The sequence below is a fragment of the Convolutriloba macropyga genome, chromosome 5 (assembly GCF_964194025.1).
Source record: "Convolutriloba macropyga chromosome 5, txConMacr16.3, whole genome shotgun sequence".
Taxonomy (NCBI): domain Eukaryota; kingdom Metazoa; phylum Xenacoelomorpha; order Acoela; family Convolutidae; genus Convolutriloba; species Convolutriloba macropyga.
The window spans coordinates 35,995,022-36,021,126 of NC_134472.1; the positions used below are offsets into that span (position 1 = coordinate 35,995,022).

At 36.3% G+C, this 26,105-nt stretch overlaps 2 protein-coding genes across 4 annotated transcripts in view; one reads left to right on the forward strand and one right to left on the reverse strand.

The window, feature by feature from the left end:
- LOC142339359 (choline transporter-like protein 1) overlaps window positions 1-25,871 on the reverse strand; it is a 246,177-nt gene extending 220,306 nt beyond the window's left edge. For both annotated transcript variants that reach the window (XM_075389359.1, XM_075389358.1), the window contains exon 1: window positions 25,853-25,871. The gene's annotated coding sequence lies outside the window, so the exon portion shown is untranslated. The remainder of the gene's footprint in view (window positions 1-25,852) is intronic.
- The window catches only part of LOC142339358 (uncharacterized), a 106,551-nt gene continuing 100,721 nt past the window's right edge, over window positions 20,276-26,105 (forward strand). For both annotated transcript variants that reach the window (XM_075389356.1, XM_075389357.1), the window contains exon 1: window positions 20,276-20,800. In XM_075389356.1, the coding sequence (XP_075245471.1) occupies window positions 20,344-20,800 (457 nt within the window). In that variant the 5' untranslated portion in view covers window positions 20,276-20,343. The remainder of the gene's footprint in view (window positions 20,801-26,105) is intronic.

Consider the following 26,105-nt stretch of genomic DNA (forward strand, 5'->3'; position numbering starts at 1 on the left):
CAACCTACAAAACTGCGAATTTGCAAACGAAACAATGGATTCGCTAGGATTCAATACTACTCCCGATGAAGGTACTTCGCTAGTAACAAAAACAGAATCACCGCCAAAATTAGACCCACTAATACACTAAAGCTATGATCATTCGCGGAAAGTATACAACAAAATTTTCCGGAAACCTACGCTCAATATTGAAGTGAGAAATTATAAACTCGTCGAATGAAATTAGATGGAATCAAGTCCATACGGAGACATTAGATAAAATCAAGAAACCTATAGCGAAATTGCCTGTAAGTCAACATTTTGATGTTGACAAAAAACAATAGTAAAATCTGACTGTGAAACAAAAAAACGGTTTAGACGCATGTATAGAACAAAAGTGAGAGTATATGGCTCATTATTGCATTCGCAATTAAATTTCTATTTGCCAAAGAACAAAGTTATATCACCAACGAATTTGAACTCCTAACAGTGGTTTGTTATAAAGCATCGCAAACGTTACCAAAAAATTTACACTCCAAACAAATCTCCGAGTCCTGAAATTTAACCAAGCCCTATTGTTAGTTAGCCTAAAAGGATGCAGAGGAGATTAAAAACATATCAGATGAGATTAACTCGCTGGGAAGATCGGCTTCAACTTAACTTCGATCATATCCCAGGCAAAGAAAGAGGTTTTGCTGGCTACTTCAGAATAAATTCAAACGGAGCGCCCTCCACCCCACATATAGACACACACACACACACACACACACACACACACACACACACACACACACACACACACACACACACACACACACACACTGCAATAAAATGGATTTACAACTTTAAGTTCACAACAATACAAAATATATTACGATTAAATAGAACGAACATTCCCAAACAAATAGAGAACTAGTCATGTAAAAATTACGTCTTAAATAGAGCTGAAAACACGGTTAAAATATGCACCAGTTCTGCTACCTACACTATTCATTTCAATAGCACTCTCAAACAAGAGGTCATTCAAACATTACTTTGAACATTCCAGAATTAAAAATTTTCCAATTTACATCGAACCTCCATAATTCCAAATAATCCATAAAAAAGTTATTATGAAAACCAATAGTACACAAATTAGGCGTTTTCAAAAGAGGAAGACCTTTTGAGGATACAGCAATGCTCCATTGTTATACTATTCCGAGACCCCAACAAGAAAGATTCACCTCCAAACAACAAAAACACAGAAATGGACCTAAAATTCAACACCAAATCGCACGTTTGTCATATCAAGCACACAGACAGACTCCGACGATAACAAAAAAGAAACTAAACCCGTTGCAATCAAAAGTTCACCCACCCAAAATACATCTCATCCGAGATGCGAGTGAAATGCTGGACGGCAGAAAATACTTGGCCAGTATTTGGCGAGGATTTGGCGAGGAGTTCCCTGCAGAGTCTACGAAAAATGAAAATTCCCTATACGAATGATAAATCTTAAAGAACTGGCAGTGACAGAATCGGTATGCATTCTTTGCAATAACACAATCACTACACCACAAGAACTTAAACAGTTTTTGATAAAGACACTACACCAAACACTTTTCACCCATGAGGAATTCATAAATCTCAGAAACTTTTTGTATACAAAAAAACATTACAACGAAAACCCGGGCAGGCAAGGCATGCTTCAAACAAAGTACAAATATCCAATGATAGAACGAATTATCCAGAAACATCTATTAAGAACGTTTCCGCGGTTGTAGAACCCAATGACGATCTCCAAAGGATATTGCGTTGGGTTGCGGGCCAATATTCTTTAGAGATCCTGTTTTTAATTATCACTTTCTAGTATCAGTTGACCACTTCCCGATATTTCCAGCCGCTCATGTATTTAAAGATTGTGATGCAGCAACATCAATAAACTACCTAGATTTATTTTACATATTGCACGGCGTTCGGTAAGGTGTGACCGAGCACAACTCATGAGACGTCAACGTATTTTGTGCAAACAATGAAATAAAACTAAATTTGGTTCCAGTTGGAGATCACATAGCAACGAGAGCGGTTGAGAGACTAATCCAAACGATTTAAAGATTAGGATCAAAATCGAAAGGTCCGCCCTGATCATCGGAAAATTAAATCACAGTTATCGCAAAACGTATAAGAAAATTTAAAATTGATACCAAACAACACCAATAAAAATAACATTTTTGAAGCAAATTTTGGACAAATTTCAGGCACAGAAATTTCCAACCTACTATTAAAACAAAATATTATCAATTAACGTATCTCAAAGAAAAAAATTGTTTTAGACTGACTCCTCCTCAAACGTTCGGTACTGCCGAAAATGGATACATGTTTGGAACCCAAGATGAACGTACAGTACAGCGATGAGGTACTTCAAACATCACGCCCCAACATTGTAATCGATCTCTTCGAGAACTCACAGCTGCTTAGCCACGAGCGCCTCCCGGTTAAGATGATCCTTTCTAAACTAAAAATCACATTTGGTAATAAAACTTCCACGCTTTTATGCTCAAAAAACCAAATCACAAAAAAAAGCGCACAAATCAACAAAGCCACGTGGAAGATTAAAACACCAATGGAACCATAGCAAACTAAGAAACTCACAGAATAACATTAGATACAGACACTCAAAAAACACCGTAAAAGGGCAAAATGATCTGGAAATTGTCACACATATATTACCAACAACACCTTCAGGCACCTCACCTCCAAAACGACTAACACATATGGTAACCTTTTAAACAAATAGAGAACACGAGCAAGAATGAACAAAAAATGAATCTTTTGCTCTTGCAGACGAAGCTAAGCAAGCAAACCCAAACCAAGCAGAACAATCCAGCTCAAAGGCAACGCAATTGGAGCACAACAAACTGATTGCATTGGCTAACAATATCAATGATCACAAAAATTAGATCAACTCCGGACAGCAAGAAGAACTAATAAGCAACAAAATACAAACCAGCAACCAGCCACAATACATACAAACTTCACGAAGACACAACACTCTATGCATGAAAAACCAACATGCCAACAATCATCACCTAGGAAGAAATTAACACTAAATACATATGAGGCATACTTCGAGAAACAAAATGCTGCAGCAATGCATCAGCACAGGATCCATATGGAGCGCTAGTCACAGCAAAAAAATCCTTTGTTCATTTTAATAATTCACTCCTCCAGGAACCACCCACAATCGAGGTCGTCAATTTTATATCAGACTAGACAAAAAGCAGTCCCGTACGGGTCAACAGCGGTTTATCGGAGGGGTATTGCGAAGGAATAAGGCTTGTACTGCGAAGTATTTGGAATAAAATGCAAAATAATGGGCTGGATAAAAAGTGTTCTCACAAAACGGGAACGAAAGGTTGCGCTACATGGGACCTCTACGAACTGGCAACCAGTCCGAAGCGATATCACACAAGGGTGAGTTTTGGGAACTGTCCATTTATCATTATCATAATCTCAATGCCAGTCTGCACGAAATAACCAATATCTTTTTTGCATATGATAGTAAAAAATATTTAAAAGGATCAAGGTAGAAGACGACCAGACCACTCCAAAAAGATCTGAACAATCCTACAATGCGGTCCAAGCATAATCTACTACGTTTCAACTCACAAAAAGACGTTAAATCGACCTTATCAACGGAGGAAAGTCAAAAATATTGGGTCCACAACTTGAACAGTGATGAAGAACTGAGTTTAATTAGGGAAAGACCTCGAAGTAAGCATAGACCAAAAGCTAAAATTCTAGTTTCAAATAACATCACCAGTTAAGAAAGCATATTCCATCCTTGCGGTGATCAAGAAAAACTGCCAAATGATGACAATGCAGACTTTTCTTCAGCAATACAAGGCACTTGTTCGACCGCACCTTCAATACGCAAACAAAATCTGGTGTCCCATAATGATGAAGCACGTAACTCCAATAGAGAATGTAAAACGTCGGGCATCCCGCAAGGTTGGTGAGATCAGAAGAAAAAACCACCAAGAGAGTATCAAGGTACTCACTCTGCCAACATTAAACTATCCCCGGAAGAGAGGAAAGATGATTCATTCTACAAGATAGTGACAAAGAATTCCGACGGAAAGGTAAAAATTAGCCTATTTGAAACAATTTGCATAGACACAGGGTGAACCAGTGCAAAATATTTAACAAGAAACCAATGATTGACTTGAGGAAGAACCAGTTTAGAGTGAAGGCACCAAATGAGTGGAATTAGCTCCAAGTTGATGTGTCAAGCCCATAGCTGGACTGTTTTAAAGGAGTTGGCTAAACACTGGGCTTCTCATCTTTACGATGCCTCCAAAACGATATAAGGACAAAACGGGTGAGATGATTAGACGCGGCGTGAGTCTGCTGATCAGAATACTCAACCTCCGCTCAAAAGTGCTAGAATCCAAGTATTATGTTTTGGAAGTTTCTAGAACAATTCTCTCAGAACACTGTATTATGTATCATTGCTTGAAAATTTTTAAAATCTAGTCTTGTAGAAATCAGAAATGAGAAAATAAAATAAATTAAGCTAAAAATTAAGCTAAAAAATTGCATTTGTGGATAATTTATAAGTATTAACAATAGCTTTGGAAAAGTACAGCCTGTTCTTGGAAATAACTAGGTTGCTGTTTCTTGTGGTTGTGAATCGACGCCAAGAGAAGATGCATCAGTAGATAGGCCAGAATCGTCACGATCTTTACAGGCATGAAACAATTTAGAATTATCATAAATATTAGGCTAATTTAGCATTTATTGTTTGATATTTATAAAAGGGTACATTTTTGAGTGCAACAGTCCGGCATACATATGAAGCGCTAGTCACAACAAAAACAAAGCCTTCGTTCATTTTGTTGATTCACCCCTCCAAAAGTAACCACAGTAGAGCGCGTCAACCTTATTTCAGACTCGTTTCAAATCAGTTCAGTGAAGTAACAACAACTCTGTTGAAAATAAGGTACAGAATAAAAGGCAAAACAGGTGAATGAATGAAAGGTTTTCTCACATCAGGGCAACAAAGAGTTGCGTTAAGAGGGACTTATTCGAATCGGCAACAAATCCTTAGTGGCACTCTGCAAGGGTCAGCTTTGGGACCTATTATTTTGATCATGTACATAAATTCAATGCAAGAATGCACTAATTTTTGCAGAAGACGCTACATTATTCGGAAAAATTACTAAAGAAGACAATCAGAGACTACTCAAAGGAGATGTGAACAATCTTGCCATGTGGTTCAAGCATAATCTACAACGTTTCATTTAAAAAAATGCGTTAGACTGACTCTATCAGCGAAGAAAAATCAAACAGATTGGTTTTATCTCTGGGATAGCGACGAAGAACTAACCGTTGTTGAACCAGTAAAAGACCTGGTTATAAGCATACACCGAAAGCTAACCTTCGAGTTTCGTTGGAACATCACCAGTAAAAAAAGCGAACTCCGTCTTTGCGGTGATCAAAAAAACCTACCGAATGATGACAATGCAGACATTTCTTCAGCTACGGAAGGCACTTGTTCAGCCGCACTTTTATTATGAAAACAATTTTTGGTGTCCACTAATGAAAAAAACACGTAACTCTAATTGAGAATGTACAACATCGAGCAACCCGCATGGTGAGAGAGGTTAGAGGAAAAAACCACCAAAAAAGAACCAAATTAGTGAAGCTGCCAACATTAAACTATGGCAGGAAGTGAGACAGCAGGATACAAATCTACAAGATACTGACAAAAATTACGAGACGAATCTTTCAACTGGCTGAATTGGAACGAATTGAAGAGACAAAACGGGGAACCAGTGCCAAATATTTACCAAGAACTGAACTGAGGAAGAAAAATTTTACAATTAAAGCACCAAACAAGTGGAATCAGGTACCAGATGAACTGGTCTGTTTCAAAGCATGACTGGATAAACAGTGGGTCCCTCAACAGTACGACGCCTTTTGTGTTGATATGAGTGAAATGGACAACACCGATGGGTGATCAACGGAAGCGTTAGCCTCCTGATGAGAATTCTTAAACATAAAAAGTAGCTCAGTGTAGAATCTCTAATTCACAGTTCTAGGGTCAAAAAACTCTGTTCAGGAGGTTCCTGGAACAACTTTTTCAGAACACTGTAGCATGTATCTTAGCTTGAAGACTTTGAACGTTGAAAGCAGAATTGAGAACAAAAAACGAATGATATCACACAATGGCTTTTGAGGATAGTTTAAAAATATCAACATAAAGTTTTGAAATGTACGACCTTAAAGAAATTAAAAGTCAATTCGTCTATTACTAAATATAAAAACGAATAATTTCGCTGTTTCTAGTATGGTCAGGTTATCATTTTTACTCTATTAGTGTTTTCAATCATAATGAGAATATATTAGCAGTCAATACAAATATTAAGGATTTTGAGTTCTTGGAATTGGTCAATTTGTTTTACTGGAACTTTTAGATATTTCCAAAATCACTGTTTTTCCATTTTCAAAGCATGTCGCTAATTTTTTTTTCCGTTTCTGAAATTTTGATATACTGTATTCCAACATTAGAGTGATTTTTCGCTCTTTGCATGTGTCATTCTTAAAATTTTTTAGGTGCTCTTAAACAAAATTTGCAACATCTATATTAGTACTGTCTGTTTCTTTCGTCCAATTTTTTGCTTGACCGAATTTTTGTCTGACCCATTTGATTTTTCGTCATTAAAAACAAGATAAACAGGTAGACCCCAGTGGGAATTAAATTTCATTAAAAGCCCTTTGCCTTGTTTAGTAGTCCCTCAAGTGCTTAATGTGAGGAAACTGCCTGGAAGGCCGTAGTTTAAGGGTAAAAGATCATTACTAGCAGTTCTTGAGCCCAAAGTGTTGCAGGTTTTTTGTGCTTTTTTGTCCTCTTTCTAATTTTTGTTTAGAACAGTTTAAAATTGAGGCTGGTTTAAGTTGATAAAGATCTTTTGCAGGCTATTAGTACATTTTGTTACCTTTAAAACAGCTATATGTTTTTGTAATCCAAATAAAAACGCGCAAATTTGTACCAAATATCTCTTGATTTCGAGCTTTCTGAAACTTTTTTGTTTTTTTTTCAGCCTCAAGTGCCAATGAACCTCGTCTAGGGTTTGAAAACATGTTGCCTCTTAGATTAAAGATATAATGGGATAATTTTCAATTTTTTTATGTTACAAATTTAGGCAATTTTAAAAAAATTCATTGTTTCCAATTGTTTTGAGTATGTTTTATATTTTTAGGTTTCCTAGCCTCAAGAGACATGGAATCTCCTTTAAGGTTTGGTAAAAGGTTACTGCACTTTTTCTAGATGTAATAGAATGTTTTTCAAGGCATTAAGAACACGAATTTAGGCAACCTTTGAAAAAAAACATTTGCAATTTTTCAAGTTTCTGAATTTTTTTGAATCCTTTTAATTTCTCGTGCAACAGAGTCCCAGGGACCTCCTCCAAGGTTTGACAATAAGCTGTCGCATAGTTTCAAGAGTTAATGGGATGATTATCAAAATTTTAATGACTCCAATTTTAGCAATTTTTCGATGAAATTTATTTTTTTTTCCAAATTTTTGGAAAATTATTATCATGCTCAAGGTTTATGGATCTTTAGAAGCCATTGAAACTATTTAAAGCCTGAACTGGAGATGATGGATAGTGTCTTGAGACGTTGAAATATTTTTGAAGATTTTAATATCGTACATTTTAGCAACATTTTGTTACAAATTCCGATTGTCTTCAAAGTTTTTGATTCTTTTTGTCTTTTTCTGTGTTTAACGATCATTACTGGCCAACGAAATTTTTCAAGTCTTCAATTTTATAATAATTTTCACAATTTTTTTCAAACTTATTGAAAATTGTTGTCTTTTTTTGAGTTTTTTCGGCCCTAGGTGACCCTAGATTTGATAATAAAGTATCTGAAAATGTTTTCTGGCCATGGATTAGTTTTCAGTTTTCAAATTTGTTATCTCAAATTTAGCAGTTTTTCTATAAACTTGATAATTTTTCAAAAGTTTTTGAAATTTTGTAAAATTTTTGTGGTTTTTACTTTTCTTTAGCCGCAAGAGCCCCAAAATTTCTCAGGAGTTAAATTATAGGGCTACTGAATAGCGCCTAGATTTCATGAAATGCTTTTTAAGATTTTAATATCAGGAATTTTGAAAGATTTCTTTGCAATTTTTTCAAGTTTTTTGTGATCTTTTTTAAAATTTTTTATCATTTTTCCAACACCAGTGTCCTAGGGGTCTCCTCCAAGGTTTGATGGTAAGCTGTCGCATAGTTTTTAGAGTTTATGGAATGGTTATCAGTATTTTATTGACTCCAGTTTTAGGAATTTTTTGATAAAATATATGTTTTTTTAATATTTTTGAATAATTATTATCATGTTCCTAATTCGTGGATCTTTAATATTTTGATTGTTTTTGTCCTATTCTGAGTGTAACGATAATTACTGGCCAGCGAAAATTTTTCAGTCTAGCAGATGGATTACAGGACAGAACTCCAGAGACAAAATATTTTGAACATATTTTCACTGCAAACTGTGGAAACTTTTTCTGATTTTTAAACATTTCTAGATGATTCAATTACTAACGAGGCTAGAAAATTATTTGCCGTCTATAATCTCACCACGGAATACATTCTTAGCTATATTTTTCTCTCTTTCTTTCTCTCCCCTTATCTTTAACTCATTTGTTGATGCCGAACTTCAGCTGGGGTTATGTGGCGTCATGCTATCAACTGTTAGCCTCACCTCATGCCCCTTCAATTAAGCTTCTGCTAGCCTCATTTCAACGTTCTGGCTACAGATAAAGCTAGCGGCTCGCGGCTTGTTTGAGAACAGTTCGCCCGAAGTTAGTCGGTTATGTTTTTGAACAAGCCGACCCATATTTCAAGCTGATGTTTGAGTGTCAGCTCGCGCCCGCTCCCAGTATTAGTCGCGCGTGTTTGTTTTGGGTTCTTGTTGCCTTGTGTGCAATGCATCCACGCAAATCCTTTTTTCAGTGTCGCTGAACTGGTCAAGGATTCGCCAATTAAAAGTCTTTGACAAAACACAGTGGTCGCTAACGTGCTGCCCTAACGGTGAATGAATTTTTTGGTGCTCTTTGATCCGAGTGCTTAAATGACGGAAAGTCTGACCGACATAAGTTGATTCACATCCATTGCAATAAATTTCATCAGCCACTAGAGATTTCGAAATTTTATCGAATTTCGACTGAAGCGAAGGCAAGCAAGTTTTTTTCCTCGTCGTAAAAATAGTATTTAAGCGAGATATCTTCTTTAGTTTGTGTTTCAATCGCACGATAAAATTGCCTCTGTTTTGCATTTAAAAAAAAATTACGAACTTGTTTGCCAGTTCTGATTTCCAGTTTTGATGGCAATTTGAACTCTCATGTGGTCTACGAAGTCAATTATTGTAGATGCGTAGACAGACGCGTCGACATTTGACCACAAGAACTTTGGAGCATCAAAAAACAATTAATCGGTGGGACAACAATTTTTAGAATGCTGTGGGGTTCTAACGGCCTTTAATTCTAAAAAAATAGATCAGTTCCAGGATACTGAAAAACTTATGACCATAGAGGCTCTACACATTTGTAGACGCAAGTCACAGCTGAATACGCGGGACGAGTAAAAGAGCAGGGAACCAAAACTTTAGAATTAAGTGCAAAAATTTTTTGTTCTGCCTAAAAAGTTTTTCTAGTAGCCATTTGTCAGCGTTATATTGTTCATCAAAACGAAAATCTCCTATTCAAAGCCGATATAGAGACAGATCCATATTAACAGTTTCAAAGTTCTTTTAACATTTTAACAAATTTTAGAGTTGAGACATATTGGAACTTTAGAAAAATTTGGAAATGTAAATAGATCAACATGACACGTTGCTGTATGTTTGCATCTTAGTAAATATTTAACATAATAAGTTTTTGAATACTGACGATGCAAGTTTATGCGAAAACGTTCGACTAATATAACTGTTTTTGCTTTCGACTTTTAGCTGTTTTTATCTATTAAAAAATAGAAGATTTTCTTCGACTATTTTTCACCAATGGTATCATTTTGCTCGGTACTTGGGGCTTTTTGTCTTCCTACCGCTACCATTTCCAGTTTCTTTACCATTTTTGCAGTCCAACTTTCAGTCTATTGATTTTTCATCTACATCTGGTTTGTTTTAGGTGCCTCGTCAAAACTTTAGACATTACTCGTGCTACGGAAATTCTTCTTCACAGTACCTTGAATTACGTTTTTTTTATGTTGCAATGGGGCACAGCTACGAAAGTTTAGAATTGTAGAGGTATCAATACGCTTACGGTACTATTTCCAGAGAAGAAGTATTTTTCCATTAAAAACTTAAATTGGTTTAACAAAACGAACGTTTTTGAACATTGCGTCATTCGCCAGGTTTAGAAATCATATAATATCTTTTACAAGGTATCTATATATATATATATATATATATATATATATATATATATACATATATTTATCATTGCGTTTAATTTTAATCAATTAATTTAAATAACAACGAACTTTTGAATCTATTTACAGTTAAAACCACATTTACATTTTTTTACACTTAATACAATAAAATTACTTCAATATTTAGTCCGGAGTTTTTGAAAAAACGGGGTGTCTTGTTTTCAATTCCTGAAAAAAACTCTTTTCATTCCCTTCTATTGTTGTTTTTTACTTGTTGGGAATGACAAAATTTCGAACTTACGTGAACAATTTTTGAATTTCAAAAGTATTTTTTTTTTTCGTTTTTGAACATACTTCAATCTCCGTACACCGCCCGTGTTACTCATCTTGCGTATTTAAATGCAGTTTTAGTTTTTGATTTAGATCGCACTATTGCTAATAGTTTTTCAAACCCGGGACATGCATCTAGTATCTCCCACTCAATATTATGCGCTGTACCACAACATTCAACAAAGGGAATCCTTCTTTCGACGATCCGCAATTCTAGTGGTTACATGTTGGCTGGTTTGGCCAAGAAAGGTGGAACTACATCTATTCAATAAAAATTTGTTTACCACATGGAATTTCCGATTCTTAACGAAAGATAATTTCGGGGTGGGCAGGCAAGTTTCTAGCTTTCTCGAAGTGAAAATTTTTGAACATCAAACATTTTTCTAGTCTATTTGCAAAGTTTTGAGTGATGTTCTCTCTGTATTGAACAAAAAATCTTGGTTAAAGCTCATTTTTATAAAAGTTTTTAATTGTTTTGAGACGTCGTTCTTTTTTGTGTTTTTTAACCTTTTTTATCGTGACTATTTTATCCAACGTCTCATTCAAAATACTGGATGACCACTCAGTCTTCTCAGATCTCTTGAATTTTTTTAAGAGCTACATCAAAGGACTGCCAGTCACTGGTTGCATTAAAAGTCCTATCCACAGTCCCTTGAATCACATTTTTCTGTTATGACGGAACACAACTAAGGAAATTTAGGAATATTGTTGTTGTTGTTGTTGTTGTTGGGATTTTTCTTTACAGAAAGGATTTCTCCCGACCAAAACAGTTATAGAAAATTAGTCCGTGTCTCTCTGCAGTGTTGACAGTCACAGCAGATCTGCCACGTGCAGACGTTTTTTGGTTTGTACGGCATCATGATATCATTCCACATTTGCTTTGGAATTCTGTGTTTTAGGCCGTGTTGATTTCCGAAGTCAATGCTGTGACGAAGGCTGTTGGCTATCCTTTGGGTGCGAAACAAGAATTCGCCGCGAGATTTTTCGAGTCGTTATTTCGTTAAGCCAAAGTAATCGTCTCTTCTCATTGATCTCTTTCCAGGCAGCACCGGCTGATTTTGTTGGTTGAATTTGTGGAAGACTTGATAGCAGTAGAAGATCATTGAGCTGATAGTACATTGGCAAGGGGAGTAGATTTGACAAACGTAGTTGTTCGAATTAACTCAGTGTCTTGCTTTTTTGTTATCCAGGACACAACCTTTCGTTGAAACCGTTCCAAGTTTCGCATATCTCCTCGGTTGAAATTACAGCACGAGGATCCGTACATTAGAACTGGCAGAATCCTCGATCTGTAACGTCCCAGTTTGATGCGCATATTATTTTATAGGCTGCATTTCTTCTCAAGGAATAGAAAACTCGGTTAGTTTTCTTCATTCTTTCTTCTAAGTGGATTTTCGAAGTCAAATCGGATTGTATCCGAATCCCTAAGTCTTTTACACCAGCTGAGGTTTGGAGGAGACTTCCACACAGGTAGAAGTGGCTTTCTGGACCTTTGAACAAAACTTTGGCGCATTTTTCAATAGCTAGACCCATTATGCCGGTTTTGGTAGGTTTTTGATACCAATGACAGCTAAGTTTTCTATCTTTATTTATTTTTATGTTTACATCTGCAATGCCAGGTCTCCACTACCATTCGGTGTCTCAAGAGTGAATTGTAAGTTTTTGTGAGGAAAAGTTGCAAACTCAAGGTAATCTAGAGGGTTCCCCTTGACAGTGCACACTATGTCATCCATATACCTATTGAAGAATTTCAATTCCTGAGTGTCCTTTGCCGTACCATTTTTTGCACAACAGGAATAGATCCATACAATTTGCTGCATGTTCTTATACTCCGCGTCCGTGATAACTTTCCATTTTGCATGAACCCAGTATTTGCATGATTTGCATTCGACTTTTTCCCTCGGAAATTAACGCGTCGGTTACAATCAATGGACATTCCTTTCATGTCAGGGTTTTCTTCTCCCTTCCCTCATTTGGTTTACTCAAGGAATTTTCATAACATTTCATCCACAATTTGCCAAAATTACCTTCAGCGGTGCAACCATTGCTAAACAGTCTGATTTATTGTACCGCATTTTTTTACTTTTGAAAAGAACGTTCGTTACGGCGAGTCTCAATAGGCTCTTCATAGCTGACCTCGGAATCTCAGGAACCTGTTCACGGGAGTACAGTTCTTAAAGCGCAATTTCAATTGCCAACTCAAGCGTTGAAACTGCGGTTGAAATAGCTCAGATACGCCGTCGAAAGTTTCGTCCTGTAATTGCAAAGCTTGGCCAGATCCACACCGAAATACTGTCCAAAGAGATTGATAACGCAATGTTCGAAAACGTTCGTTTTAGTTAATCAATTCAAATTTTAATTGACAATTATTTCTTTGCATCTTTAATCATTGTCAGTTTGATCTCTAACGGGCCCAGAAAAGGCAAGAGAATGCAAAATTGTAGTAATTTTGTGAAATTTTACAGACAGGATGTTTCATATTTTAGCAGCCAGCTCACTCCATCACGCGGTAAAGAGTGTTCAATACAGTGAGAAGAAGGAACTCCTGACAAAAATAACAACAATACCTGGACATTCTTTCAACCTCAATACCAAGATTTGGTCGAAAAACGCTCAAAATCTTCTGGTCAAGGGCAGATCGAGCGCAAGGACCGACATTGTTGTGTGGCATGATCTAATTAACAACAGTATCTCAAGCCACAATTCAAATAACTACAGACCAAGTAGTGTTCAAGAGCTAACAAACCACATAACCACGAATAACAACAAGTTTAACGACTGAGGAAGGCGAGAGCAAAAGTAAGACTGGTAGAAAGAGCACAAAACGAGAGTGTGGCTCCTGAACAATTGGGCTTCATTGCCCCCTGTTCTTGAGCGAGCTATCGTGATGTGCAAAATTCTACCACAACCATGGCTTAGACACATTCTCAGGCACAACAACTAGTTAAAACAATTCCTAAAAATCTTCAAATAAACTGTTAAACTGTAAATACCGATTAGATTTGTTGAAAAACTGTAATAAATGACATCATTCCGGATTTTTTGAGGTTCCGAATTCCCAAAAACGAAGTTTTTTCAGATCAAGCCGTGCACAGTTTTCAGCTTAAGCTGTTAAGGAAAGAAATATGTCGTGCGGAACAAAGACGTAGATTGTTCGAGGAAAAATTTGGAGAGGATAGGGGCATTCTGTGAAAAGAGGTGAAAAAATAACTATTACCTTCAATTGTGTACAGCATTAGAGAGGAAATGAGAGATCATTCCGAATTGATTAGTAAAAGACTTAATGACATGTTAGCGAAGCTGTCTGAGAGACAAGACAGGCCTTTGCAGAATGGACCTCATAATAATGTTGTTACCTTGGACGGTGTTGAACTGCCGAAATTTGTCCTGGACGTTTTCTCGTTAGGTAGTCAGGGACAAATTTAATGAAGTGCACTACCTTGCGGATGTAGACGGATTAGTTCGAGAGTTAAGGGAGAACAAAACTGATGGTGAAAATTTATGTGAAATGGAATCGTCTGCCAAATGGTACGCCAAGAATGTACGTGAGACACCAATGGATAGAGGAGTTAAAAAGCTAATGATTTTTTGAAAGATCAAAAACTACTAGCTGTACCTTTTGATAAAGGTCGCGGTTTTTGTGTTATGAAACAGACAACATACTCGGATAAGCTAAATGAAATCCTGAGCTCCAGTCAATTTGTGCCTCGTAATGGAGAAAGTGATGACCTAACAATAAGAACGGAAAAACTGATAAATAGCAGCTTGCATTAATTAATGAAACAGGGAAAGATAAGTGAAAAGATTTATCACAGGCTCAGGACAACTGGATTGCAACCGGCCAGGCTTTATGGACTTGTTAAGGTACATAAAATTGGTACGCCGCTTCGGCCTGTTCTGTCAATACCCGGTAGCAGTTACGAGAACCTCAAAAAATTTCTCTCTCCGGCATGTCACAGCAGATCTGCCACGTGCAGACGTTTTTTGGTTTGTACGGCATCATGATATCATTCCACATTTGCTTTGGAATTCTGTGTTTTAGGCCGTGTTGATTTCCGAAGTCAATGCTGTGACGAAGGCTGTTGGCTATCCTTTGGGTGCGAAACAAGAATTCGCCGCGAGATTTTTCGAGTCGTTATTTCGTTAAGCCAAAGTAATCGTCTCTTCTCATTGATCTCTTTCCAGGCAGCACCGGCTGATTTTGTCGGTTGAATTTGTGGAAGACTTGATAGCAGTAGAAGATCATTGAGCTGATAGTACATTGGCAAGGGGAGTAGATTTGACAAACGTAGTTGTTCGAATTAACTCAGTGTCTTGCTTTTTTGTTATCCAGGACACAACCTTTCGTTGAAACCGTTCCAAGTTTCGCATATCTCCTCGGTTGAAATTACAGCACGAGGATCCGTACATTAGAACTGGCAGAATCCTCGATCTGTAACGTCCCAGTTTGATGCGCATATTATTTTATAGGCTGCATTTCTTCTCAAGGAATAGAAAACTCGGTTAGTTTTCTTCATTCTTTCTTCTAAGTGGATTTTCGAAGTCAAATCGGATTGTATCCGAATCCCTAAGTCTTTTACACCAGCTGAGGTTTGGAGGAGACTTCCACACAGGTAGAAGTGGCTTTCTGGACCTTTGAACAAAACTTTGGCGCATTTTTCAATAGCTAGACCCATTATGCCGGTTTTGGTAGGTTTTTGATACCAATGACAGCTAAGTTTTCTATCTTTATTTATTTTTATGTTTACATCTGCAATGCCAGGTCTCCACTACCATTCGGTGTCTCAAGAGTGAATTGTAAGTTTTTGTGAGGAAAAGTTGCAAACTCAAGGTAATCTAGAGGGTTCCCCTTGACAGTGCACACTATGTCATCCATATACCTATTGAAGAATTTCAATTCCTGAGTGTCCTTTGCCGCACCATTTTTTGCACAACAGGAATAGATCCATACAATTTGCTGCATGTTCTTATACTCCGCGTCCGTGATAACTTTCCATTTTGCATGAACCCAGTATTTGCATGATTTGCATTCGACTTTTTCCCTCGGAAATTAACGCGTCGGTTACAATCAATGGACATTCCTTTCATGTCAGGGTTTTCTTCTCCCTTCCCTCATTTGGTTTACTCAAGGAATTTTCATAACATTTCATCCACAATTTGCCAAAATTACCTTCAGCGGTGCAACCATTGCTAAACAGTCTGATTTATTGTACCGCATTTTTTTACTTTTGAAAAGAACGTTCGTTACGGCGAGTCTCAATAGGCTCTTCATAGCTGACCTCGGAATCTCAGGAACCTGTTCACGGGAGTACAGTTCTTAAAGCGCAATTTCAATTGCCAACTCAAGCGTTGAAACTGCGGTTGAAATAGCTCAGATACGCCGTCGAAAGTTTCGTCCTGTAATTGCAAAGCTTGGCCAGATCCACACCGAAATACTGTCCAAAGAGATTGATAACGCAATGTTCGAAAACGTTCGTTTTAGTTAATCAATTCAAATTTTAATTGACAATTATTTCTTTGCATCTTTAATCATTGTCAGTTTGATCTCTAACGGGCCCAGAAAAGGCAAGAGAATGCAAAATTGTAGTAATTTTGTGAAATTTTACAGACAGGATGTTTCATATTTTAGCAGCCAGCTCACTCCATCACGCGGTAAAGAGTGTTCAATACAGTGAGAAGAAGGAACTCCTGACAAAAATAACAACAATACCTGGACATTCTTTCAACCTCAATACCAAGATTTGGTCGAAAAACGCTCAAAATCTTCTGGTCAAGGGCAGATCGAGCGCAAGGACCGACATTGTTGTGTGGCATGATCTAATTAACAACAGTATCTCAAGCCACAATTCAAATAACTACAGACCAAGTAGTGTTCAAGAGCTAACAAACCACATAACCACGAATAACAACAAGTTTAACGACTGAGGAAGGCGAGAGCAAAAGTAAGACTGGTAGAAAGAGCACAAAACGAGAGTGTGGCTCCTGAACAATTGGGCTTCATTGCCCCCTGTTCTTGAGCGAGCTATCGTGATGTGCAAAATTCTACCACAACCATGGCTTAGACACATTCTCAGGCACAACAACTAGTTAAAACAATTCCTAAAAATCTTCAAATAAACTGTTAAACTGTAAATACCGATTAGATTTGTTGAAAAACTGTAATAAATGACATCATTCCGGATTTTTTGAGGTTCCGAATTCCCAAAAACGAAGTTTTTTCAGATCAAGCCGTGCACAGTTTTCAGCTTAAGCTGTTAAGGAAAGAAATATGTCGTGCGGAACAAAGACGTAGATTGTTCGAGGAAAAATTTGGAGAGGATAGGGGCATTCTGTGAAAAGAGGTGAAAAAATAACTATTACCTTCAATTGTGTACAGCATTAGAGAGGAAATGAGAGATCATTCCGAATTGATTAGTAAAAGACTTAATGACATGTTAGCGAAGCTGTCTGAGAGACAAGACAGGCCTTTGCAGAATGGACCTCATAATAATGTTGTTACCTTGGACGGTGTTGAACTGCCGAAATTTGTCCTGGACGTTTTCTCGTTAGGTAGTCAGGGACAAATTTAATGAAGTGCACTACCTTGCGGATGTAGACGGATTAGTTCGAGAGTTAAGGGAGAACAAAACTGATGGTGAAAATTTATGTGAAATGGAATCGTCTGCCAAATGGTACGCCAAGAATGTACGTGAGACACCAATGGATAGAGGAGTTAAAAAGCTAATGATTTTTTGAAAGATCAAAAACTACTAGCTGTACCTTTTGATAAAGGTCGCGGTTTTTGTGTTATGAAACAGACAACATACTCGGATAAGCTAAATGAAATCCTGAGCTCCAGTCAATTTGTGCCTCGTAATGGAGAAAGTGATGACCTAACAATAAGAACGGAAAAACTGATAAATAGCAGCTTGCATTAATTAATGAAACAGGGAAAGATAAGTGAAAAGATTTATCACAGGCTCAGGACAACTGGATTGCAACCGGCCAGGCTTTATGGACTTGTTAAGGTACATAAAATTGGTACGCCGCTTCGGCCTGTTCTGTCAATACCCTGTAGCAGTTACGAGAACCTCAAAAAATTTCTCTCTCCCTTTTTCGGGAAATTACCAGGTGCAAATATTGAGACTTACTCGAAAGATGCCAGAGCAGCTCTAGAGGCTACCAAATTAGTTGAAGATGAGCTAGTGGTATCTCTCGATGTAAAAAATTTATACACCAATGTACCGGTTGACGAGGCAATTGAAATTGTGCTTAAAGAACTGTACTCCAGTGATGAGGTACCTGAGATTCCGAGGTCAGCTATGAAGAGCCTTTTGAGACTAGCCGTAAGGAGTGTTCAGTTTAAGTGTAATAAAATGTGGTACAATCAATCGGACGGGTTAGCAATGGGTGCTTCGCTGGCGGTAATTTTGTGCAAATTTGTGGATGAAATCATTTGAAAAATCTTTGCAGAAACCAAAAAAGGGAAGGGAGATCAAAACTCCTGACACAAAAAAGATATGCATTGACTGTAACCGACGCGTTACTTTCCGAGGGAAAGGAGTCGAGTGCGAATCATGCAAAAACTGGTTTCATGCAAAATGCCAAGGTATCACTGACACAGAATATCAGACCATGCAGGAAATTGTTTGGATCTGTTCCTATTGTACAGAAAAAGGTAGAACAGAGGACACACTGGAATTGAAATTTTTCAAGAGGCATGTGGATGAGATAGTGTGCACGGTGAAGGTGAACCCTCTAGATTACCTTGAGTAAGCAAATTCTCTTCACAAGTACTTACAATTCACTCTTGAGACACCAAACAGAAGTGGAGACCTGGCATTCCTAGATCTAAACAAAAACCTAAACGAAGATAGGAAAGTCAGCTGTCATTGGTAACAAAAACCAACTGATACCGGCATAATCCTAAATTTCCGTAGCTGTGCACCGTTACAACATAAGAAAAATGTGATTCAAGGGACTGTGCATACGACCAGTGACTGGCAATCCTTTGATGTAGCTCTTAAGAAAAATCAAGAGATCTGGACTGAAAATGAATACCCAACGGAGTGGTCCTCCAGTATTGTTAATGAGACGTTGGATAAAATAGTCACGAAGGAAAAGGTCACAGCAAAACCACCCCAAAATGAACAACATCTTAAAAAAAGTTTAAAAGTCTTAACAATAGGGCGCCTAAACCTAGGTTTTTTGTTCAATACAGAGGAAATATCACGCAAATTTTTGCAAGTAGACAGAAAAAATTGTGTGATATTCAAATCATTTTCACAACAGGAAAGGTAAGAACTAGCTTGCCCACCGTGAAATCACCTTTTGATAAGAATCTGAAATCCCATGTGGTAAATAAAGTTACATGTAATGGATGCAGTTCCGTCTCTGTTGGCCAAACCAGCCGACCTGTTACCACTAGAATTTCAGAGCATCAAAAGAAGGATTCCCCTGTTGAACAACACCTTGTTGATTGTTGTGGTACAACGCATAACGTAAAATGGGAGATTCTTGATGCATGTCGCGGGGTTGAAAAACTAATGACGATAGAAGCGATTTACATCAAAAAGCTGAAACCGCAATTAAATACGCGCGATGAGTATCCGGGGCGGGAATTGACATTGAATTACTATTTCAAATACAAAAATTTGACTTTTGAAATTCAAAAAATATTCTGGTACATGTTAATTCGAAATTCTGTCAACCCCATAAAGTAAAAAATAAAAACAGAGGAATGAAAGTAAAGATCCCTTTTTCAGGAATAGAAAGCATTATACCCGGGATTTTCATAAAATCCTGAATAAAAAAATGAACTGATTGTAGTGTAATAAGTGTAAATAAAATGTTGTAAATGTGATTTTAACTGTAAATAATTTCAAAAATTCGATGTTATTTTAACTCATTTCTTAGAATTATAGTCAAAGACAAGTTTATATACTTTGTAAATGATTTCATTTAGTTTTTAAACCTGACGATGAACTCAATGTTCGAAAACGTTCGTTTTAGTTAATCAATTTAAGTTTTAATTGACAATTACTTCTCTGCAACTGTCCAAAGAGGTTAGCCAAAGTCGTGGATCGCCGCCAAAAGTCTCCTTCTTGCTTGTTGCTCTTAATTTTCATTTCTTTGCACTTGTATTGTACTGATGACCTTCTCTTATCAATCTTTACAATTTCCACTTTGGGTTTCCAGTCTAGCCGAAACTTGTATCAAATGGTACAGCAAGTAGTTTTTGATCTCTCAAATAATTATAATTTTTTAACCCCTCTATCCATTGGTGTCTCACGTACGTTCTTGGCGTACCATTTGGCAGACGATTCTGGCAGACGGTACCATTCGCCTGAAATTTTATTTTCTTTGCTAACACTTGTATTTATGTCAAGAAAAGCCAGTTCCCCGTTTGCATCTACATTTTCTAATGTAAGCTGAAGATTTTTATTCAATGTGTTAACTTTTCGAGCAATTCTCCACTTGTTGATTTCGTGGTTGCGATGATGAAAATTTCATGAAATAGTATGACTTGAATACCACTTAAAAGCATCCGATGCATTGAATTGAACTAGAGTGCTACTTTGTCTCGGACACTGATTGGTTTCAGGTTTTCAATGACTCCTCGTTGGGCTAAAAATTAACAAAAATGGACAACCATAATGTTAGAAACAGTCGGTCTGTCTCGTCAAGAAGACCTGATCATCGCGATGCAAACACCCGAAATTATACATCATCCCATCATCACTTTAGTTCAAATCAGAGATCAAACAGATCATCAAGCAGTATGGCTTTCGAGTCGTCATCAGCAAGATTTTCATCTTCTGCTGGAATTGGCTTATCAGATCGTTCTCAAATTGGGTCTCCAACAGCTTCCTTTGCTGCACCATCTTTGAGCCGATTGACGATACCATACGTAAATCCCCATTTACACACAAATGCATTGCATTTAGCATGCGTGAATGGAGATAAGCAATTGTTAATTAAGTTGGTCACAAGCTCAGATGCAAGTGGTCTGAACCTACATACAAGTTCACGATCAGTTGATCGTGGTAATGGATCGCGTGCCAGCATGCGGAGCATGAATATCAATACGTACTTTACAGGTGAGACATATTAGTGATGAACTATTACTATTCAAGTAGGGACGTATCCCAAGGGTTTTTTTTATTGAAGCGTTTCATAAAATTCAACCTGGTATTTACAAAAAATACTATATATTGTACTGATAAAACCGACAGCCGCATTTACTTGAATACCCAATTGTTTTTGGTTCTAAATATAGGTGTTTTGAATATGGTTCAAAACTAAATCGTTCTGTTTTACTTCAATTTATGCTAAAGTGGCGTTACTGTTTTCGATGCATAGAATCGTTATCTGATAATTTCTTCATTCAAATATTATAAGTTTTCACTAGATTATATAGATAAGACCGTGAATCTGTTATTGGAGTAGGCAAAGCCCAATGGAAAATTATTATCACTTCAGTGAAAAGCTCATGGCTTAAAGGCTTCAACACTGTTTGCGGACATGTTTTTATAAAATTTTGAGGACATATTTTTTGAAATTTTGAGTTTTGCATGTGTTCGTTATTTTGTAGTCCTATGATTTTGCCTCACTAATGACAAAACAATTTTTAAAAGTTGGTTATTTAGCTTTGCCTCTTTTTTCTCATAAATTGTGGCTCAGTCTGCGCAAAGAGTCGTCGCATCGTCTTCTGAGCTAATTAATGTTCAGTCCTCATTGTGTTTTTGCTTTACTTAACAGTTTTTTTGCTCATATTTGAGGTTTTTAATGCGGCGTTGTTTAGTTCTTGTAGTGTCAAGGAAGGTCGTATTTGGTTTCTAGTGAAAGAAAAGTTTTTATTTTTATATTTTGAATTTTCATAACTTCTTTGATTCCTTTGTTGTTTTCCCAAATTTTTAGTTCTTATTTCGTGTCCCTGTTTAATGTTGCATTATTAAGTGGTCTTCAGATTGGTGAAAAATGTTTAATCGATCGTGTATAATTTTTTCAGTGAGTAGCGTACTGTTTTAAAGGTTTTTGCGAATTCTAGATATTTCGATTTTTGCCTATAATGGTTGTTCATTTTGAATAAAATGGTTGTTCATTTTGAATAAAATGGTTGTTCATTTTGAATAAAATGGTTGTTCATTTTGAATAAAATGGTTGTTCATTTTGAATAAAATGGTTGTTCATTTTGAATAAAATGGTTGTTCATTTTGAATAAAATGAAGGTATGAGTATGAGTATGAAGGTGTGAGTATTTTTGAAAATAGACATTTTTCAACAGCTTCTTATCGAAGTATAGCTGAATCTATTTCCAGCCTTCAGTTGATAGGTAAAGGTTTTATTAATAGCCGCCCTAATCTCAGCCGGCTGCCGGCTATTATAGCGCTCCTATTTTTTACAATTCAAGGAATTTGAATTGTATTGGTGCGCTGTTTTTTTTTAAGATGTGTTCACACATTTTTCAATGACTTTGATCGTTCAAAACGGGATAAACAGGTAAAGCCCAGCGGGCATTAAGTTTCATTAGAGGCCCAAAGTGGGCCTTAGTTGTCCTTCAAGTGCTAATAGTGGTGCAGTTGCTGGGATGGCCTTCACTTAAGGTTGAAAGGTCATTTTTAGGAGTTTTTGGGCTCAAAATGGTGCAATTTTTCATGTTTTTTGTGTTTTTTGAGTTTTTTGTTTGATTAGTCTTAGGTTGAAGTTTTTAAAAGTTGATTAAGGTTGATTAGCGACACACAATTGCTTGTTATGACCATTTTATGAGTTATAAGTTTTGGTACTACAAACACAAACACGCGAAAGGATACTAATTTTTGCATTTTTTTTCAGGTTTTTTGAAAATTTTTTGTCATTTTTTTTAGTTTTTTAGCCCTAGGTGCCAAGAAATCTCCTCTAGAGTTTGATAAAGGGTTTGATGATAGATTCCTGCATAGTTTCTAGTGGTAATGGAATTGTTTTCAACTTTTTGCCCTCATGAATTTTAGCATTTTTTGACAAACCTTGCAATTTTTTCATATTTTTTGACATTTTTTGTCATTATTCAAGTTGTTTGAGTCCCAGGGACCAGAAAACCTCATTAGGGGTTAGGTAATAAGTTGCGGAAAAATTTTTAGTTGCCATGGAATAAGTTTCAACTTTTGAATATCACAAAATTTAGCAATTTTTTTTGACAAAATTCGCTCTTTCAGGTTTTTGAAAGTTTTCGTCATTTTTTTCAGTTTTTCCAGCTTCAAGGACCAGGCAGTCTCCTTTAAGTTTTGTTACTAGGGCACTTCATGGTTTCTAGTAACAATGGAAGGGTTTTTAACATTTTTAGCATTTTTTGGATAAAATCTGCAATTTTTTTAAGGTTTCCTAAAATTTTTGTCAGTTTTTGATATTCGTCCTTTCGCAAGTGCGAGAAAACCTATTCCACATTCTGATATAAAGTTACTGCATGGGTTTTAGTTTCAATGGATTTGTTTTCAACAATTTAACCTTTCGACTTTTGGAAGTTTTTTGATAAAATTTGCAATTTTTTCGAGTTTTCCCAAAACATTTATTTTATTTACTTTTTCTTGTCTCAGTAGACAGGTAACCTCATCCAGTGTTTGATAGTATGTTATTAAATAGTTGCTAGGGGCAATTGAATGGCTTTCAATATTTTAATAGATTGATTTTCTATTTTTTGAAGTTTGAAATTTTTTCTGAAAATTATTGCCTATCGATCTATGAGCCAATGAATTTTTTAAAGCTTGGAATTGGGTTACTGGTTAGCCTCTAGAGACACAGAAATGAATTTGAAGATATTTTTATCACGATTTTCAGCAACATTTTCCGATAATTTGCAATTGATTTCTTTTCTTAAATTTTTTGGTCATTTTCGAGTCAATCGATCTTCAAGGGCCAATGAATATTTTTCAGGTCTTGTAGATATAATACTGGACCGATTTCAGAAAGAAAAATTGATTTTGAACGTATTTTTGAAATAGGTATTCTTAAAGGAAAAAAATTTTGCCTTAGGTTTAAAAGCTTCGAGTTTTAGCAATAAGTATATTTTGTTTAGTTTTGATTCTTTTAGTTTCTCAAATTTTTGAGATGATTTTGTTTGTGTTGTGGCTGGCATTGTTCAATTGATCTGCTGGTCAGGTACAGTACGTTTGAGTTTTTCATTCAATTCTTTGATTGTAATTCAGGACTTGTCCTGCTATGTTTTTTTTACTTCGTCGAACAAAAAAAAATGTTTCGCTTTACCTCATTTTGCCGCTTTTTCAACATTTTGCGGGAAGTCTTTTTGACTTCTCTAGGCTAGTTTCTCTCTTCTCTCATTCTGCTAAAAGTGATTTTGAACATCAGTTACTCAGAAAAGCAATTCAAAATGAACAGAGTCAGTATATAAAATTGAAGTCAGAAATAGAAACGGGATAAACCCATAAAGCCCAATTTTAGATGCCCGCTATTTGAACGTCGTTCCGATAAGTCTTAGTTACCATCTCTAATGCTTATTGGTATTGATAGTAGCCTCTTTCTAAGAAACAGAAGTATGTTCAACTACTAAATGCCATCGAAATAAATTGGACTTGAAAAATATTTTTGTACAAAAATCTTTTTTTTTCAATATCTTCTATTCTTTCAATCCCAATCATGCTGATTGGAATCAACGGCGGCTATTTTCCGGCAATCCGCCGGGTATGTTTAACTTTGATTTCATGTGTTTTCTATTATCAGTCTATTCTTGAACTATGCCTTCGTTATTTTTAAATTGTATCCTAAATTCCGAACCGACAGGCACCCTATACTTCATTGTAAAGCAGCCATTAATCTCTACTGGATTTCGGAACGACTCTGATGGTTCGGAATCTCTTATAGTTTTACGACTCTTACACTATTTTTTTCAGAAGTTTTCGAGTGTTTGATACTGGTCATTATTTGTGCTTCTTGTTCTATGCACATAGTCCTTCTCTTTTAAAATAGTACTCATTGATGTTTAAATTTGGTCAGTTGAACATAAATAATCGTTTCGGCTATTGTATATTTTGGGTTTAAATGTCTTCAGAACTGTGTTTTCGTGAATTGTTTTGAGTTTTGGCTGTATTAGTTTTTTATCTAGGCATAAGACTTATTATAATTTTTCATCGGCATCATGGGGAGTTAAATGTAAATCTCTTTTCTAATTTTTAGTTGAAATTTTATCGTTGTTTAAAATATTTGGTTTCAATAAATTTAATGGGTTTTGTCTTTTTGTTCTTCCTTTCGTTGACTGGTTTCATTAGAGCTAGCTGGTTCTACTTCCTATTGAAGTGCAAGGCTAATTTGTTTAATTTATAGTTTTATTTGATGCTAATTTGACTTTGTTTTGTGTTTTGGAAAAAAATAGAGTGAAATTTTGCCGATTAATGTTTTTTATTCATTTGTTTTGTCAGTTGTTGCAGTTTTAGTTTTATTGTAGTCTTACTAGTATCAGTTCTCATCGGCCCTCTAATGCGGCTTTATTATTTTTTAGTGGTTGAGGTGTGTTTTAAGCGATATTTCTTATACACGAATTGTTTTCAACCAATGTAAATATTTGAAACTTTTGTATTGGGCTCCCCTCTCTTATTTTGATGATCTTGGTAAATTAAATACTTAATTTTTTATTAGCGGAAATTGTCCTCCCTTAGTTTTGCTAACTTTGGCACTTTTTAAATTCTCTCGAACTAAGTTTGTAGCAATTATATTAGTCCTGTTCGTCTTTTTAATGCGATTATTCGCTTGTCCAATTTTTTGACTGACGCATCTGCCTTTTCGTCCTCAAAAACGGGATCCCCACCCTTGCACATTGTTCAGGCCTTAAGGGCTCCTTGCAGCCAAGGACCCTACCGAACGGTGAAATGTGAAGCGCCGACTTCTGTTTTTTGGTTTCCAGCAAAACTGTGGAAACATAAATTAGGCTGGCTGTCCTTTTGCTACCAGTAAAATTTGAGAACTTAATGACGAACCGATATTTTTTTGTTAATATATTGCTGTAAGATTAGTATTGTTTTCTGTATTCATGTAGGTCTTCCGGAGGAATCTAAATTCCCCAATAAGCGAGGCGGACCAAACAGAGTCCCGCATTTGATAGCAAGAAATGTAGATGCAGACAAAATTGAAACAGAATTAAATAGCCCCCCGGTTGCAAGTGGAGACTATTTAATAAGTTTATCATCACAACAATTAAGCTCAACGTACTCTACAGCTTTTTTAAGAAGCTGAATCGGATCTCTTCATGACTTGAACTTTGACTTGTCTTTGCGAACATTGACATGTTTGGACTTCATTGGCAATAGAGTATGCTTAGCTGTTTGTGACCTTGAGTATTGGTAAGTGTTCAAAAGTAAATTTCGAATTTTTTGGCTCCACCTCAGGAAGCCCCTTTCACCTACCTCCCTGTATTTTGAA